Below are 16,433 nucleotides of genomic sequence, written 5' to 3' on the forward strand. Positions count from 1 at the left end.
AAAGGTGTTCCAAGTACTTCGAAACAGAGCAAATCAGAAAACTTTCTATGATACAGAGAGTAGAAGTGTGTAAGTTAAGAATTCTCACTCAAGATATCTGATTGGCTTTGTCATGCAAAATAAACTAATTTCATTTTAATTAAGCAAACATTGGATTGTAGCATGGGGTCACAGATAACCAAGAAGCTACTCTCTTATCATAATTTTCAGGGAAGCAGGCCTTTCCTATTTACATATTGTATAGGATAATAGTCAGATAACACACAGTGTAATCAATAATTTGACCTTAGGCATTTCAAGGTTTGCATCAAAGAAATGTACAGACTTGACCTTTCAAAAAAGTTTCCACGTCAAATCTGGTATATGGGATGTGTATTTTCTTATGCTTTCTTTGTTGAAGTGCCTAGTGACATCATTGTGTTTAGTTAGTTCTTTATACTTCTAAGTAACGTTAGATTTTAACAATCAGTATTTAATATTCTAGTCACAAGCTTTTTTTCCACATAATGCAATTGCAGAACTTTTCAACAGCTTTGATTTCAAGAAGTGCATGATGAAACCAGTAATTTAAATAAAGCAGCACATCAAAACTAGATGTTGAAGTCGAGATTCATTTAAAATAAGCTTCAACTAAAGAATTTTGCATAATCTTCCATCTACTTTCATCATGGTTTTGGTCTATCCTTCACTTCACTGAGCAAAATCTCTTCCAATGCTGTCAAATGTGTCTCATTTCCAAAGACTGACTAGCCAAGTTTTATTTGATGACAATACAAATTCAAAGAAATCCCCTCATCCGAGTAGTGAAAACCAGCACATGAAAGCATGGTTTTCATTAAAGCAGATTTTAGATATTTTCTTTTTAACCTATGTGCTTCCTATTTCCTTTACTAATCACTTTTTTATCCTTATGTTTTGAGTTTTCTCTTGAGTTACTTTAGATTTTTGTCATGATTGGAAGATTTCTTGATTAGATTTATGATTGGTTGTTGTATTATTTTATTTTATCTAATCTTTACATAAGCTACTCTTTATGAAAACACAGATAGGATAACATAAAACTCCACCAATCTACTTCCCTTAGGCACCCAAAGAATTCTATTTCTATTAATTTTCATGGATGTTTATGATCAGAATCAATTCAATAATTCATCTCTAGAAGGTACAACATCAGCTGCAAAGATTGAAATACCTTCCCAATTCTCAAAATCTACAGGACACATTGCAAAACCACCAAAGAGCAACTCATCAGTAGTCAAAATATCAACAGCAAATAGAATATCACAGCTAGAAGAAAAAAAATCCCACAACCTGATACTTACAAAATTTCTTAACATCTAGCCACTTGTTTCCATCCAGTTGCAGGCCAGAGGATAGCTGTGCACCAGACAGGGACACCAACAGTCCATCCTTTGTCACCTGCCCCCAGGGCTATTTGAAGTCTGGTGAAGAGCAACCTGCTGCGCAGTTACGTAACGACAAAATAGCACGAAGGAAAAAACATACGTGATTTTGCATCAGCTCTTTTGCTTTCTGCACAGCAATTCCCATGAAGATTGCAATGTAGAATATTTTTTTTGTGCTGTTAGTATTGCTCACTTTGAGTTTTTATAGCTGCTTGGAGGTCTGCATCATTGTATTTGATTTCGGCTAATCAAGCAGACAAATGAACAGGAATGCAGACACACAGCACTGTAAAAAACACAGAAGGAAGTTTTTTCAAACAAAATCCCTTTATTAGGCAATGATTCCAGTGACGCAATCAGAATAGGAAGGAAAGTCTGTGCTGCTTCATTGTTTTCTTTGGATTTTGGGGTCCAGTGCTGACTTGTGATAATATTTCCATTCATAAGTATATTTCTCTGAGGGCAATCCAAAAAAGTGACTATGATGAATCTAATAGGAAAAAATATCCCATTGAATTTTCTAAGTTTTTCCATCATGAGTGACCATTACAGAATTGCCCCACTCAGTTATCTTTCCAGTGTAGTTAAGTAGTTTTTGGCTAAGTTTATTGTCTTTGTCAGAGTCACAAAATGCAAAAAGTGGATTCAATAGAAATCTAATTACAGGGAAAATCAATAACTGATTCATCCCTGTGAGGAGTTTAAGAGGTTTAAAATAAGATAATGGTGTGAATAGGATAAACGACCAAAGAGGAATACTGCAACATATATGAAGGGTATGGAGTTGGTTGTGGGGACATTACCTTCAGAGGCAAGCCCAAAGCCTGCTGTCACCAAGAGGAGTTTTGGATCTGGCCTTAAATGTGGTGAGATGTCAATTACATTTATAATCCAAAGATTCAACTCCCTATAACCTCAACGGTTCAACAGTTAAAGTAAACATGTACTTTCTACAGACGTGACTTGTCTGATCGACCCATCACACCACATAATTCTAAACAGGATTTTCCAGGTGACATGTACAAAGCACTGTATCATCTCTCTGACTTTAGGTAGCATGGTTTAAATGTGAGAAAAAACAATGGTAGCAGAAATGTTAGCTTAAGCAAACAGGATTTTTCCTTACATCTTCCCAACATAAAATGCACAGCAACAGTTTTGCAAAGTAAGCAAATACTTTTAATAAAATGTAAAATTGATATTGAAGATTATTGAAGATAATTGAAGATATTGAAGAGTTTCCTCCCCTTCTGTAAGAATATGTCACTCCTCTCACCTTAGGTATGTGTTATTTATTGTTAAACATCTTCTGAAGATCGCTTGAAAGCAATAAGTAGATAGCAAGGATAAAGCTGATCTGCTGTAACCACACTATGGAGCATTACTCATTTTATAGGTTTATAGGTTGTCAGAAATGATGGAAAAGTGCTGTTAAGTTTTCAACTAAATATAGATCACAGAAAAGCAGAGAAAAATAAACACTGAGCTTATTATCTACAGCTATACCAGTTGCTTAAGTATATTGACGTCAGTGAATGTTTTAAAACCATGTGAAGATGGCCAAACCCATGAATATGTGTTTCTGTAAAGATATCAGAGAAAAACTCTTCCCACTATCTACCATTTTCCTGGCTCTTTCTGGTACCTATTCCAAAATGCTTTACTTAGTTTATAAAATAAATATAATAGTAAGTTTAAATTTATTTGAAGTCTTCAAAGATTACCTATCAAATCTGAATGCTGCTGCTACGTCTGGTGAATTTATGGGAGGTACATATCTGCCCGCTTTAGGGTAGCCCCACAGATGCATATCATTTCAGTGATTGGTTCATTTCTATTGTTGTACAGCCTGAGGTCCCCCTTGTCTTGGATGAAATATAAAATCTATCCCCGTGATGGAAACTCATCACCAACAGTCTCAAAGGGTGTAACTTAATCTAGCCATCCACTCCACTGATATAATTAGGAATGCACTTTGTTAGCTTCTGAGGGTTTAACTACAGCTGGCTGGGTTCAAGACAGTCTCAGAAACCAATCTGTTCTTAGTAACATCATCTCCTTCACAAAATCACAGACATACTTTCAGCAGATATACCCAGCTAACTGTTGAATGGTGTTTTTCCACCCACTTATGCAGTGGTCAATGTCTTTCTCAGCATAACTGAAGCCCTGAATCAATGCCATGCAATGATTCAAAAACCAAAGGCTGACCTGACAGCTCAAGAATAAAGGATATGAACCATATTTACAGTGTTTGAATGTGGCTCAATTCAGCCTCTGAACATCATCATCTTCCTGATCCAGCTGATGAGATTTAATTAGAAAAGGGATTCTAATGGATAGTCAGATGCTGACTGGCCTATCTATTGTTTAAAAAATAAAAGATGTTTTAGGCTCTATTCTCTAGGAAAATCAGAACTCTACTCTTTACACAAATGAGCTAAGTTCAGAGATAAAATTCTAACCTAATTAAAATTTAAAATTTTCTTTAAATTTATTCATCAGGACTACTTCTGGCTCCCTGCTGTACCCTTGACTCTTCTGCTGGAATCTACAGGGACTGACGTGAAGAATACTTTCACAGTGTTATCAATAAGCTTTTCTAACTGAATATCACAAGCACCACTCCTCTCTCATGTGTTTTGCTCTGGTAGGAATCTGATTTGCACAAATGAATGAGATATTCTGTTATGATTCAAGTTGGATAAAGTTTCAGCCTGCAAACTATTTGAGAAAATTGCAGTACAGCTTTCCACCTCCTTACTTTAAGCATCTAGACCTGAAAATACCCAGGCTTAACCTGTTTACCAGAAGAGTGGCCTGTTCAGAAAAAACATCCCTTTTTTTTTTTTTTTTTTTTTTAAATTTCTTATCACTTCTGAAACATTAGTCTAAACATTTTGAATTCCAGCCTTCAAGGTTCCACCTACAGCTGTGTCAGCAGGCTGGGAAAAGGCTCCCCAGGGCCAGAAGCCCTACAGCTGTGTGGTGCGGTGCTGCACCTGTGTATTGGCTTAGGCAAAAAGCTGTGCTAACATCGCTCTACAGCTCCTGGACACAGCCAAAGGGAGGTCAGATTTGCACACAGCCGCCCCATAAAAAGATATCCTGATTTGCTGTGTTGTAATCATTACCTGGAAATCGCAAAATTCTCTGAAGCCATGGATTTATTACTTTGCTGTTAAACCTTATGGTGTCAGACTGAACTTTTAAATTTTGTTTCCATTGGTTTATTTGGTTCCTTTTTGCCTCTAATACAGATTTTCAGTAGGTGTCAGAATACAGGCATCAGAACTGGGCCTCAGATACTGATAGTACATAAATTTCAGTGTCCTGTGTCTGAGAGAAAAAAAAAGGGCTGTGAATTAAATAAAAATGCACTGTACCTCCTTCTTGCTTCAGTAAGTCTCCAGGTAAGTAGGAGAAGGTTAACTCTGAAAATTACAGCTCACTGTATCTCTTGGATTTCTTGATAGCACTAACAAGTGTTGGTTACAGACATCCCCATTACTCGCATGAATATCATACCCCATGTTTGAAACTGAAAAGGGAAAATGGGCCTCCAAGAATATCCTATGATTATAAACTCTTCATACAAGTGGTCGATTACTTAAAACTACAGTGGGTCATTGTTTTATGGCATGTTAACATAATTAACTGCAGATTTACTTGTATTCAGTGTAGACTGAGGCAAGCTGGTTTGGTCTGCATGGTCTTACTGCATTGCTGAGTGTGGCATTTTTAACTTAAGGAATGGGTTAGCTAATTCTTATTTAAAAAAATCGGCAGTTAAAAAATGCCACAAAAGATGGAGTCAATTCAGGATGAAATGCATCTTGACCACAGAAAACAACTGCAGAGTCAATGTCCCTCCCAAAAATCTGTAATGTGCTTCCTAAATACAGAACGTGGAGGCCCTGTATGTTGAAGAACGCTATTCAAAAATTGACATAGTAGATTCCTTTGTTTGTTTATTTTTATTTGCCACTCTTCCTCGGAGGAGACAGTTGGCATGTAGAAATACACTTGAAGAAGATTCTAGTTAATTTTTGTCTTGTGGGATAAGTGCCGTATACACTGTGAATTGCCAATGAGACATGCGTAGGCTTAAGCTTCATGCTACACTTTTGGACTGGTACATACCATATACAAATATAAATAAGAACAAATTAATACTTCCAGAAACTTCACATTTCCAGTAATGTTATACTTAAATTCTTGTGGTTTAATTGCTTTTTATAATTGAAAGAGAGGAGGGAAGAAAGAAAGCAAACAAGGCAGCATCAAAGGATCGCAGCAGATCACTGGGGATTATGGGGAAGTGCATCCTCTGAGTGTAAGATGTAAGAAGGACCTTACACAAGGCGGACACAACTGTTTCAGCAGGCGACTAAGGACTCCCACATATTTAAAAGACCCCTCTCCTGTGCTTGGCCAGCTGTCCCTGCTTCCTTCTGCCCACCCTCCCTCCAAAAGCCATCACTTTCAATGTGAAATCCTTCTGCAGCCTGAGTACAAAGGCTTCCCTTTTCTCTGTTCATCAGGATAAGCTCCCGGTTTCCTTTCACTTCCTTGCACATGCACGATCTGGGCACCATCTGGCCCAGAAGTGGCCAAGGACAGCCAAGCCTGCAAAACATCTTCAGAGAACACCCCAGGCTCCCGTGGTCCATGTTCCACCTGTAACTACAGCAAAGATTTTGTATTCATCTCTGATACATCCAGGCAAATATTTAGAACTTGAGTTTTCAAAATGTTTGAATAACAGAAGGAACTACTGCAAAAAGAAGACGGGCCTAGTCACCATTATGTTTTTATGTTTTAACTATCTAAGACTTCTGCACGATGTCTTGTTCTGCAAGAATCCTATTAAATAGGAAGGCAACCCGAGTTGAGACAAGAGTTAACACAACTAGATCTTGCCCTTTAAGCAAAGTTATTGACAAAAAGATCTGAGTTCTGATGGCTTGATTCCATTTCCAGTAAATTCAGAGGTAAAACCTCCATTATTACACCTAAGTATCCATTAACTCAGTCCGTGTGCATAAACAAGGCTCATACCCTACTTGATATTCCACTGCAGGATATATTATTGACCTTTTATTAGAGTATAAAAAAGAGCATTTCATGTTAGATTGGATGCTATGACTATCCAGTTCTTGCTCTCACACTAATGTTAACCTTAAAAAGGATCTGACATTATAACTTTTAGATTCCCTTTTGACCACTAGGTATGATCATCACTGGGCCAGAAAATAAGCTTGGATGATATGTTGTTCTGAGCTTTTATTAGCCAGAAAAAGAAAAACTGATGGGGAAAAGGGTCTTCATCACCATATCTAGAGTTTCAATAGACTAACCCAGAGTCTGGGTAACTGCAGACTCTCTGACGTCTGCAGGGGTGTAAGTAGTGAGGAACGTACTACTCAGTGAGTTGAACTCAGGCCTTGTATAAATTTGTTATTCCCTGCTCAAATATGTTCATTGGCAAGCTAGTCTTTTTTCTGGTTAGCTATAGTAAAATATGAGGACTTGCAGATCTAGAGCTGCAAGCATCTCTGGTAACAAACTGTGAGAGTGACCTGATCTCTGATGTCCTGAGGTTTTGCCCACATATATTTAAAACGCAGTTGCCCAGCTTGCCTCTTGCTTTACTTGTCTTTCAGCTGGTAAATGATGTCAACCCAGCTGGACTTCTACATCCAGTATAGGTTTTCAATTTATAATCCCCCTCTGCCTCTCTTCACTGGTAGGGCTCTTCTCCACAAAAAGACTTATGATCATTATTTTGCTCATTATATGGTAAGAACAACTTCTACAAAAAGAGGTGTTATAAATGGCTCGTATAGTCTTCAGGTGGAAATTTGACGAAAGCAACACTTAGTAGCAGAGATTTCTGTCTTTCTGTTGTTCAGCCTTCTTCTGTTTAAACATCCAGCAAAGGTCCATCCTAAACTGGATGATTTTGCACAACTGAAAATCCTGCAGCCTTACATAACCGATTATTACACATAACACCCTGAATAAGAAAACATAACCATCTTCAAATGAACAAGCTCCTTTAGGCTCCCTGCTCCAGTGTTTTTTCCATTCTCCTCAGAGACTCTGGCAGAGCCTGGAAAGTTAACAGATATAGGCAGGGGAAAAAATAAATTACAGAGACGAGGGGTCCCTCAGAGAGCACTAGTCTTTCTCTTGCATTAATTACAAGGGGTGACAACTCAAGCATTTCTACTGACCTCTGCTAAAATTCTCCTTCACAGTAGCAGGGGTTGTCTTTCAAACAACCTGTATTTTAAACCACTTCAGCTTTTGACTTAAAAATCACCACTTAAATGCCATTCCAAAACCTATTGGCACGTGTCTCTTGTGAGACTTGGGGGTCCACTGTGAATGGCCTCACCATACATCATCCTTTGGGATGTATTTCTTTTTTTCTCTCCAGTTCCTTTTATTTGCACACAAGGAGGAGAATTAGATCACCTGCCTGTGAAGATGGTCCTTCTCCTGCCCTCCTTTGCTGCCCTCTTCTTCCCATCCCCTTGCTTTCTCTTTTTGTCTCCCTCTTTTGAGTCCTTTCCACATACAACAGGACTGGGAAAAACACAATGGGGACTGTTTCCAGTGATACAAAAAGAGGGAGGCAGGCCAAGGTGCCAAAGTGCCAGATGGGATGCCTGACTTCAGTCAGCAGCCTGGGACGTGACCCTGGACACTCTTCTCCCATCACGGTGGTGCCTGAAGGCTGCACGGAACGCGATCCCACCCCAATGGCAGATGTGCTGCCTCCTGGCTTCATTCTGCAGTGCTGCCTGGCCAGCTGGAGCAAAGCACCGCTGTGGGCCAAGTGGCTGCTAGAACTGTGGTTTGCCAAAATCCAGGATGTTAACTTGACTGTTTGCTATGGATACTCTGCATTATTTCAGGATGTGAATCTATATTTGTACAGTGCTAACCAGATGCTTTTCAGATACTGTCCTAGCTAGGACTTTAGCTAGTATTCCATAGTTGTCTTGCAGCTCCCACCACTGTACGTTTTCCACACATTCACACTGTATTATTTTGATCTCCTGTGCAAAAATGACACTTTACAGTTCTTGATTCCTGGCTGTTTGTTATGCCAGTGCTGTCAGTCTGCCTGATGCAATCTGAAGGTGTCTGTGTAGGGCATGCAGGGCTCTCAGGTCCTACTTCTTTTTTTTTCTTTTTTTTTTTTTCAAGCAGCTCCAACCCTCATGTAATCAGAGATAAGTGACTTAGTTAAAAAATGAAGGGGGCAGCTGGCTAAATGCTCAACCAAACAACATGATCAAAGGGACAGTGCCAGATGTTTTCCATCAGCTCTGCATATGGAGGTACCAGGGAGAGCAGCAGGAGCACCAAACTAAAAAGAAACCAGAGAAGCCAACTCTAGTTTCAACCATAACGTGAGGAACTGGCTATAAATACTACATTCCTCAGTGAGGCTCCCAGAGGACATTCTGTAGGCATTTCTAAAACCTACAGGAAAAGCATGTCTACTATTGTCTGACTTATTTATATGTATCTTCATGGTAACTGTTTTATTAAGAATTATCATTCTTAGCATCTATAAAAATATACTTTAAAAATCATATTTTAGGAAGCTGCTAGAAATTATAAAAGTGTTTTTTCCACAAAACGTATTTTTTACCCAACCTGTGCCAATACAGTATTTTTCTAGATCACTGTTTTGTGGGATTTTCTTTTACTACTTTTAGTACATTTTAAAATGTTAATTTCATAGGTTTTAAGTCCAAGTTACTGAAAGAGGCACAAGTCATTTCAAGTTTTGTTGTGGAAAAGGAGACAGCTTTTTATTTTTGTCTTCTGCGGAAGTTTGTGGTAGAGTGAGATAAACATCCAAAATACCTAAGTTTGTTTATCCTGCATCACTTAGAAGACATTCTTGACATCACTTGTATACAACTGAGCAGGGGAGCTGCTCAATCAGTGCTGACTCAAATTAAACCCAGATCACTCAGCCTCAGGGCGTACAGACCTTACTTCCCTGCGATAAAATCTGCTTCTGTTGGGATAAAACCTGAACTGCTCATAGAGCTCCACTTGTCACAAGCCAAATTTCAGTGCACAAAGGCTGCTTCTCCAGTTTTTTACTTCCAGAGAAACAGTCTTTATTTCAGGACACTTTACCTCACCCTGACATATCTCTGTCATGCCTTGGTGCTCACAAGAGGGGATGAATATTGCAAAGGGATCTGCTCCCATGCTTGTCCAAATTAATGCAAGTCTTAGCCTTGGAGAGTGGGGATTCTGGAAGCTGCCAGCAGGGAACTCAAGGAAACTATAGAAAATATTCCTGTTCTTTTTTTTTGATTCTACAGTTTAGTGGTGTCTGCTAAAAGTCACCTCCTGCCAGCAGGAGGAGGGAGATGTACTGAACATTAGGACATTGGAAAGGCATTTCCCTAAGACAGTTGGATGTGCCAGACTTGCCCTTGACTAGGGGAGAAGCCAAGAAGGGGTCTTGGCTGCATTGTTCAGTGGTACTGAAATCCACTTCATTCTTTCCTTATGTAGCTTGCTCCTAGGTTTTGTAGTATATATGCTGCTCTTTGCATGAGTATTGATTATGAAGATGTTTATTCTATGTATAAACAGCTTGATGTGCCCTTTAAAAGCTTCTCTAAACCCACACTACAGGAACAAAGCATGTGAACGTGCTTTTTCTTTCCCCTGATTCTTATCTCATGAACATATAAGCCTAAAACACTCATTGCAGTGGAAATGTCTGTGATTTGTAGTGCAGGATGAGTTCTTCGCTGGTAGATACGTTAGTAACAAATGGGCTGAGGAACTCTCTGTCGTATTTGAGGCAAGAAAAGCTTGAGCATGACTCACTTAGGAATGCTTTGTACTCCCCTAATTGCTTAATTACCTCAGAGAGCTCACTGGCCATTTGGCACAGAGGTCATGCCTGTTTCCTCTGAGCACAGAGGACTAGAAGGATAAAAAGGAGCTGTGAGGAAGACCTGTGGCGGTGGCCTCGCTTTTCCTCTGTAGAATACAGGAGAAGTATTTCTACACAAGTAGAAATGCCTTTATTCTTTGAATTGAAAACGGTAAAGTTTATAATTACATAACATAAATCAGCATTTTCACCTTTGCACTGAGGTAGTATATGTATTGAAAGGGATAGCGTGATATTCTGGGGTGTTTGATACTGGTACTTGTGACATCTGAGTTCTAATAAATGGGATTAAAAGAAGTTGAGAGGGATGTCACGAGTACAGGAACCTTCCCCACTATGCTCATTTGTCATAGAATTAGTCTAATTGCCAAGCAAAGAAAATAGAGGTCTCCCCAACACCTTGTTCTTAAAGGCAATAAGTAAAAAAAATATGAAAAATATAAATGTGAGGAACAGGGGTAATCATGCAAACCAGATGACAAGTGAAGAGAAAGGACCTGAATGTCACATGAGAAAAATGGAAAATGAACTTCCTAGTTACATTAACAGAATGAAAGGAAGATTCGACTGGAGAATTCTCCTGGACATCAAGCGAACTCAACAGTGCAGTTTTCAGGGCTCACCCCATGTATGGAACTAGTAAAGTAAGTCTGCCAGATGGAACAAAAGGACTAAGATAGAAATGAATTATATAGATAGCTGAGGAGGAGATATTTAAGTATAGCTATCACTAGCCCCCCTAATGATCTCTTGTTCTAGAGAATGGCTGGGATTTGTGGTTCCTCTTCTTAATAATTTTATGAGTGTTATCAAACAGTAAAATTGGAAGGTAGAATTCTTCTTTGCAGATTGATGATGGCATCACTACATAGTTGAACTTACATTGCACTCTCCCTCCCCTTCATTACAGCTATGAATTTGCTATCCATCATTGCACACTGCTGCATCTTCCATTTGAAGAAGCTAAAGTGCGTATTTTTCTGTCCCACTTACAGCCCACCAACTAACAACCCTTCTCTCACTGGGCTTATGAGTGAAAATACTTGTGGCTGCTATACTTCATGCTGATGCTGATGCTGCTGGTGTATGTTTTAGATGTGCACAGGATGCCTGCCTTAGTGGCCCTTCAAGAGTTGTAAATGGATGTGAGTCCCAGTGGTGTGATGCATCTAAGTTATTTTGTTGGTGTGAACTTTGCTGTCCATAGGCTTCTCAGCTGTGTACTTGGATTGCAAGAGTGTTTTGAGATAGTCATTTGTTTAAAGGTTCATGATGGCTATTTAAATCTTTCCTTTTTTAAATAGTGGGAAAGAGAGCAGTTTAATGTCAACTGAAACTGCATTAAGTTCCCCTTTCTGTGAGAATCCTCTACTTAGAAGGCTCCCAAAGTGCAAGTGTTTGCAAGAGAAAACATAGCAGGGAGACACTCGTATCCAAGACCAGCTCTGGTGAATAGAGCTGTTCTTCTGACATGAAGAAGCTCTCCAAAGCACGAGAGATGTTTGGAAGGGAGAAAGAAAATGAAAGATCTTGATCCCTGAGCTGAAAAAGATCTTGCCAGCAGTTTATCAAAGTGAAGGCTAATAGGCAAGTCTGATTCTGTTCTCACAGATACGTATCTGAAGTATGGACTTCATTAGAGCTACATCTAACTAAACCCAACAAAATTCAGAGGAATGTCAAGCTTGTGTCCCAATGTTTTTTTTTTTTATTAAATGAAAAATGGACTAACACCTTTATTCTTTGCATGCTTTTTCAAATCATTCTCCTGGAGAGTCAAGGAATTAGCATGTTGTGGTGTGGGTGGCTGCCCCAGGGATCAAGGAACACCAGGCAGAGTCTGTAGTGGAGCTTCTTGCATTAGGATGGCGGCAGAGGAAACTATACAGAAAATGCAGTCCGGGAAAGAGTTCTTAGAAGATGAAGTAGGGATTAAGCCAGAGCCTATTTTACCATTTGCTAAAACTCTCAGTGCATTTGCCTTCATGGACTCTGCATTCCAAAGGACTGCATGCTGGGTTAATAAAATCCCTCTCTTGAACAGGCTTTGGAAACTCAGGCAGTCACTGACTGCCCATATGGCAGAATTTGGCGATTGCTATTAGACAGCTGCAGGAAGTGGAAGACAAGAAAAGGCTGACAGCACCAAAATTTTAGGGACACATAGACATATAGAGGGACACATGGCTTTGCCTCATAGCAGGAGCTTCCAAAACCTGTTCCTCATCAAAATGCCAGGATCCTATTTTCTTTTTTACTTTCAGGAACTGCAATTTGCACTTCTGCTTTCTGTAGGTGACACGTATGTGATTTAAACCCTCATACACCCTGAGCTTAAGTTTCAAGAGCATTTTAAAACAATTAGCACACCTACAAGAAACACAGCAAACCACCACATTTCCGTTGCTCTCCTCAAAGGGAGATCCAGTTTAGCATTCTTCCTTGGGGAAGAAATGACATGCTCCCCAGTAACCCAATGCCAAACCACTGTTCTCTGCTTTGAGCAGCAAATGCCATTCTTACCGTGTCTAAAAGCCCAGACTGTGTTTCTTTTCTTAACATGAAATTGTGTATTTTGGTACTGCTCTCAAACAACAGTTTAACAGAACAAAGGAGTTATCTTTATGAGACAGCCAGGGAAATACACAAAGAACAGGAAGATGCAGCTAACCTAAATAATGACAATGAAAACAAAACAGCTATCAGCTATAAATAAACAATATGAAGTAAATATCATTATTTTTATTAAGAGAAGACACAGACTTAATTCCTGGAGATAAAGACATCTACTGTTTCCTCAGACTTCAGTTCTCATTTTTTCGGTCAAGCCACAGAATAACATTTCCTACTTTCTTCAACTTTTTGCAGTATGAACTTTCATACTACTTCTTTTGGAGAATTTGCAAAACCCAGACACGTATGTTTAGGAAAAAGGTCAGATTTTCCAAAACAATAAAATTGACCAAAATGCTATTTTTGCACTGTGCAAATACAGGCATTCTTACAGAGCAGGGAAGTAAACATACACAAGACTGCATTAATTAAGACAATACTTAGCTTCCTGCAACACAAAGGAATTTTCTTATTTAGACTAAGTCTTTAACCATGCAATCTCCCATTGTGTGCATATGGCTGTGCAAAGCAGCAACTGCAATTTCACAAAAAGGCAAGAGCTGGTCCTGACCTGATGGGTGAATGGGGAAGGAATTAAAAAATCCTATAAACCAAAGCCAGAATCAACTTTCTTAGAGCCAGGCTCAGTCACTCCAGCCTTCTCACTTTGCGCAACACGGTCCTAAACAACCTGAGCAGAAGCCCGATTCGTGTGCTTTTTTTTTTTTTCCTGGGGATTGTCTTGTTGAGTATCTTGGGCAGGAAACTGACCTGATTTGTTGACTTACAAGATTTAAAATAAGCACTTGTGTTTCCCCCTCCCAGTCCTGACCAGCAATGCTGGGCTGAATCACTTCCCCGCTGACGGGGAGAAACGTGCAAGAGCAAAGCGCTTGCAAAGTGACCGAGTGTTCGGGAAACACTCTTGGGCTGACATACAGCCAGCAAAAACCATGACTGACCCTGGCGAAATGGCAGAGCACGGCACCGGTCCCCATCCCTCAGGCTTTACCTGCTGGTGGGCGAATGGCCGGGGGGAATGTCCTGCACAAAGTTCTGCTCCATGCCCGGGATCCTGGCGGGGCTGTGGGGATGGTAGGCTGTCAGGACCACGCTGCCCGAGTCCTTCATCTCCATGGTCATAGGCACATGTCGGCCCCACTGCCGGTGACAAAGGCCGGTGACCGGGGTGTGCCGATGGGCACTGATGGGAGGGCAAGGGGTCCTGTCACGAGTGCCAGAGCATGGCCTGGCTCCCTCGCAGCCTCTCGCCACCGTTTGCTGTCAGGAGAGCTGTGTGAGCGAGACACGGCTCCTCTCCCCGTCAGGAAAGCTGAATTAGCATATATTCAAAAACACCGCCCACAAAACAACCCACAGGGAAGTTACTACGTTCCTAGGAAACTAGAAACCTGAGATAATCCTGCATGACACCGAGCGACCGCTGGGAAAACTTCTTGCTTGCATTCTTTTCCTTTCCTTTTGAGAGCAAATTTCTTATCCTGCTCCTGAAATAGGCTCGACTAAGTAAAATTATTTACCGGTTAGGCAGGAGGACGAGAGGAGAGCACAACTCAAACACAAAAAGTGGTTTGGCAGAGCAGGGAGTGACATTTAAGCTGCTTACATGAGAGATTTAGAAACCAAGCGGGCTCTGCTCTGTTTAAACTATCAAGGAGCAGGAACCTTGATTTCCTACATGCAAGATCATTTCTGTGGCAGGGAACCACACTTACTTTCTCCTGAAACCAGATAAATCTTTTGTTTTTCCTGATACGGCTGTGTACATAATTAGAAGAGCACCAGGAAATGAGTGAATTATTTTTACAATAGTGTGTGTTCATCTAGAGCAATCCCATAAACAAATACACTCCCAGGCAGTCGATATTTTTTTCATGATTGCACTTTATCTTTGTATGCTAATTGAATATTTTTCTCTCAAAAGAAAACAATCAAGCAAAAATATTGGGGTTCAACTCTGGGATAACACCCAGAGAAAGCTCTGTAAACAAAATGAGAAAACTCAGGCAGCCCTTTATTTTCCTCACCCACTTCTTTGATGTTCGGGGCTTTTTGAAAATAAATGTTTCTGATAAATACCTGTTCCCAAAAAATTTCTCTGCCTGTAAAATGCTGGGAAGGATGTCCCTGATTTTAATCTATGAGCTGCAGCTCTCTGAGCAACTTGTGAGCACACAGGTGAAACACCAGCCCCTGTGAAGCTTTGTCACAGCTTGGGGCAGGGTCGCATGTGCAGGTGTTGTGCAAAATGCCCATCAGGCTCCTCTTTGCCATGCCCCTGGAGGGAAGGTGTTCTCCTGGGTGATCTTTTAGGGCTGCCTAAATTACGCTATTGGCCTCTCCAGCTGGCGAAGCAGCTCAGGTTTTGAAGGGAACAAAAATGATTCATCTCATCTCCACCTTCCCCCGAGCTCCGTATCCTGCCTGGAGGGGCAGGACAGTTTCAGTCAAATATGTTGCTGTAACTCATGTAGGCAGTACCCAAGTTAATTTTAAATTAGCCAGCATAGGACACCGATAACAGTCTACTTGGCAGCACTTCTTGCCAGACTCACCCAGGAAGCATAAATATTTGAACATGCAGAGCCTCTAGGCTTGCTTTTGCTATGCTGTTAACATGTCCTGGATTAAATATTTTAAAACCAGGTTGCACAGGATAAAATCATGGTTGCTTCCACGGCAGCGTGAAGGCCCTCTGGGAGCCACCCTGCAGCCACGTGTGTATGTTAGAAATGAAGGACAAGGCTCTAAGATAATTCTGGAAGCATTCCCTACTGCCAGTGGTGCCAGGATTATATTCCATGGTGCTACCAGTGAGGACTGAGTGAACACAATTCAAGAGAGGGATAGGGTCTGAAAAATTATGATAGATGCCACCATGGATCTCATACTACAAACCTGTGGAGCACTGACTGAATGCCAGGTTGATGTCTGGCTTCTGGATGACCAGGGATGCTGCTGCAAATGTGAATTTTTTCTGTTCCTACCTTGGCTTTACATTCCTCTTCCTGGACCAGAAGGTGGGTACCCCACTTGTCTGGTGAGGGGGAGGAAATTCTAAATATAAATTTGTATTTGACACAAGTGCAAATAGATATTTTGAAAACTGATCAGCCAAAATGCATGTATCATACTGAGAATGAAAAATTTATAAATATAGATTATAAAATACCTTCTGACACCCTTTGAGGGCATTCTACACAATTTACTGCAAGAAACTAAACATCTGAAGAAACACACATATATAGTGGAAGACACCAAACACCATCAGAAACAGAATAGGTGTCCTTTAGGAGATCAGACTGCAGACAAACATTAGCTGCAGCTCCAGGAACATATTTTTTCTCCCCTTCTTAGCATCATAGAACTAGGCTTTCTCCAGTACCATCAAACAACAAAATGATGGCTGTGTGCTTTAGGCGATGTGTAGATAATGCTCGCAG

The 16,433-nt window shown here is 40.3% G+C and overlaps 1 protein-coding gene across 4 annotated transcripts in view; it reads right to left on the reverse strand.

Moving 5' to 3' along the window:
* The window catches only part of ARHGAP28 (Rho GTPase activating protein 28), a 75,922-nt gene extending 61,469 nt beyond the window's left edge, over positions 1 to 14,453 (reverse strand). The window contains exon 1 of one of the 4 annotated variants that reach the window (XR_010470454.1): positions 13,982 to 14,285. Coding sequence is in view for 2 of the 4 variants with exons in the window: in XM_005515913.4 (XP_005515970.4) it covers positions 13,982 to 14,112 (131 nt within the window). In the remaining 2 variants the exon portion in view is untranslated. Of the gene's footprint in view, positions 1 to 1,322; positions 1,491 to 13,981 lie in introns of those variants that run through there. The other 3 variants (XM_005515913.4, XM_065053185.1, XM_021283725.2) reach the window with 3 other exon arrangements.
* Between the last annotated feature and the right edge of the window lie 1,980 nt (positions 14,454 to 16,433).

This window comes from Columba livia, chromosome 2, assembly GCF_036013475.1.
Source record: "Columba livia isolate bColLiv1 breed racing homer chromosome 2, bColLiv1.pat.W.v2, whole genome shotgun sequence".
In the NCBI taxonomy this organism is placed as follows: domain Eukaryota; kingdom Metazoa; phylum Chordata; class Aves; order Columbiformes; family Columbidae; genus Columba; species Columba livia.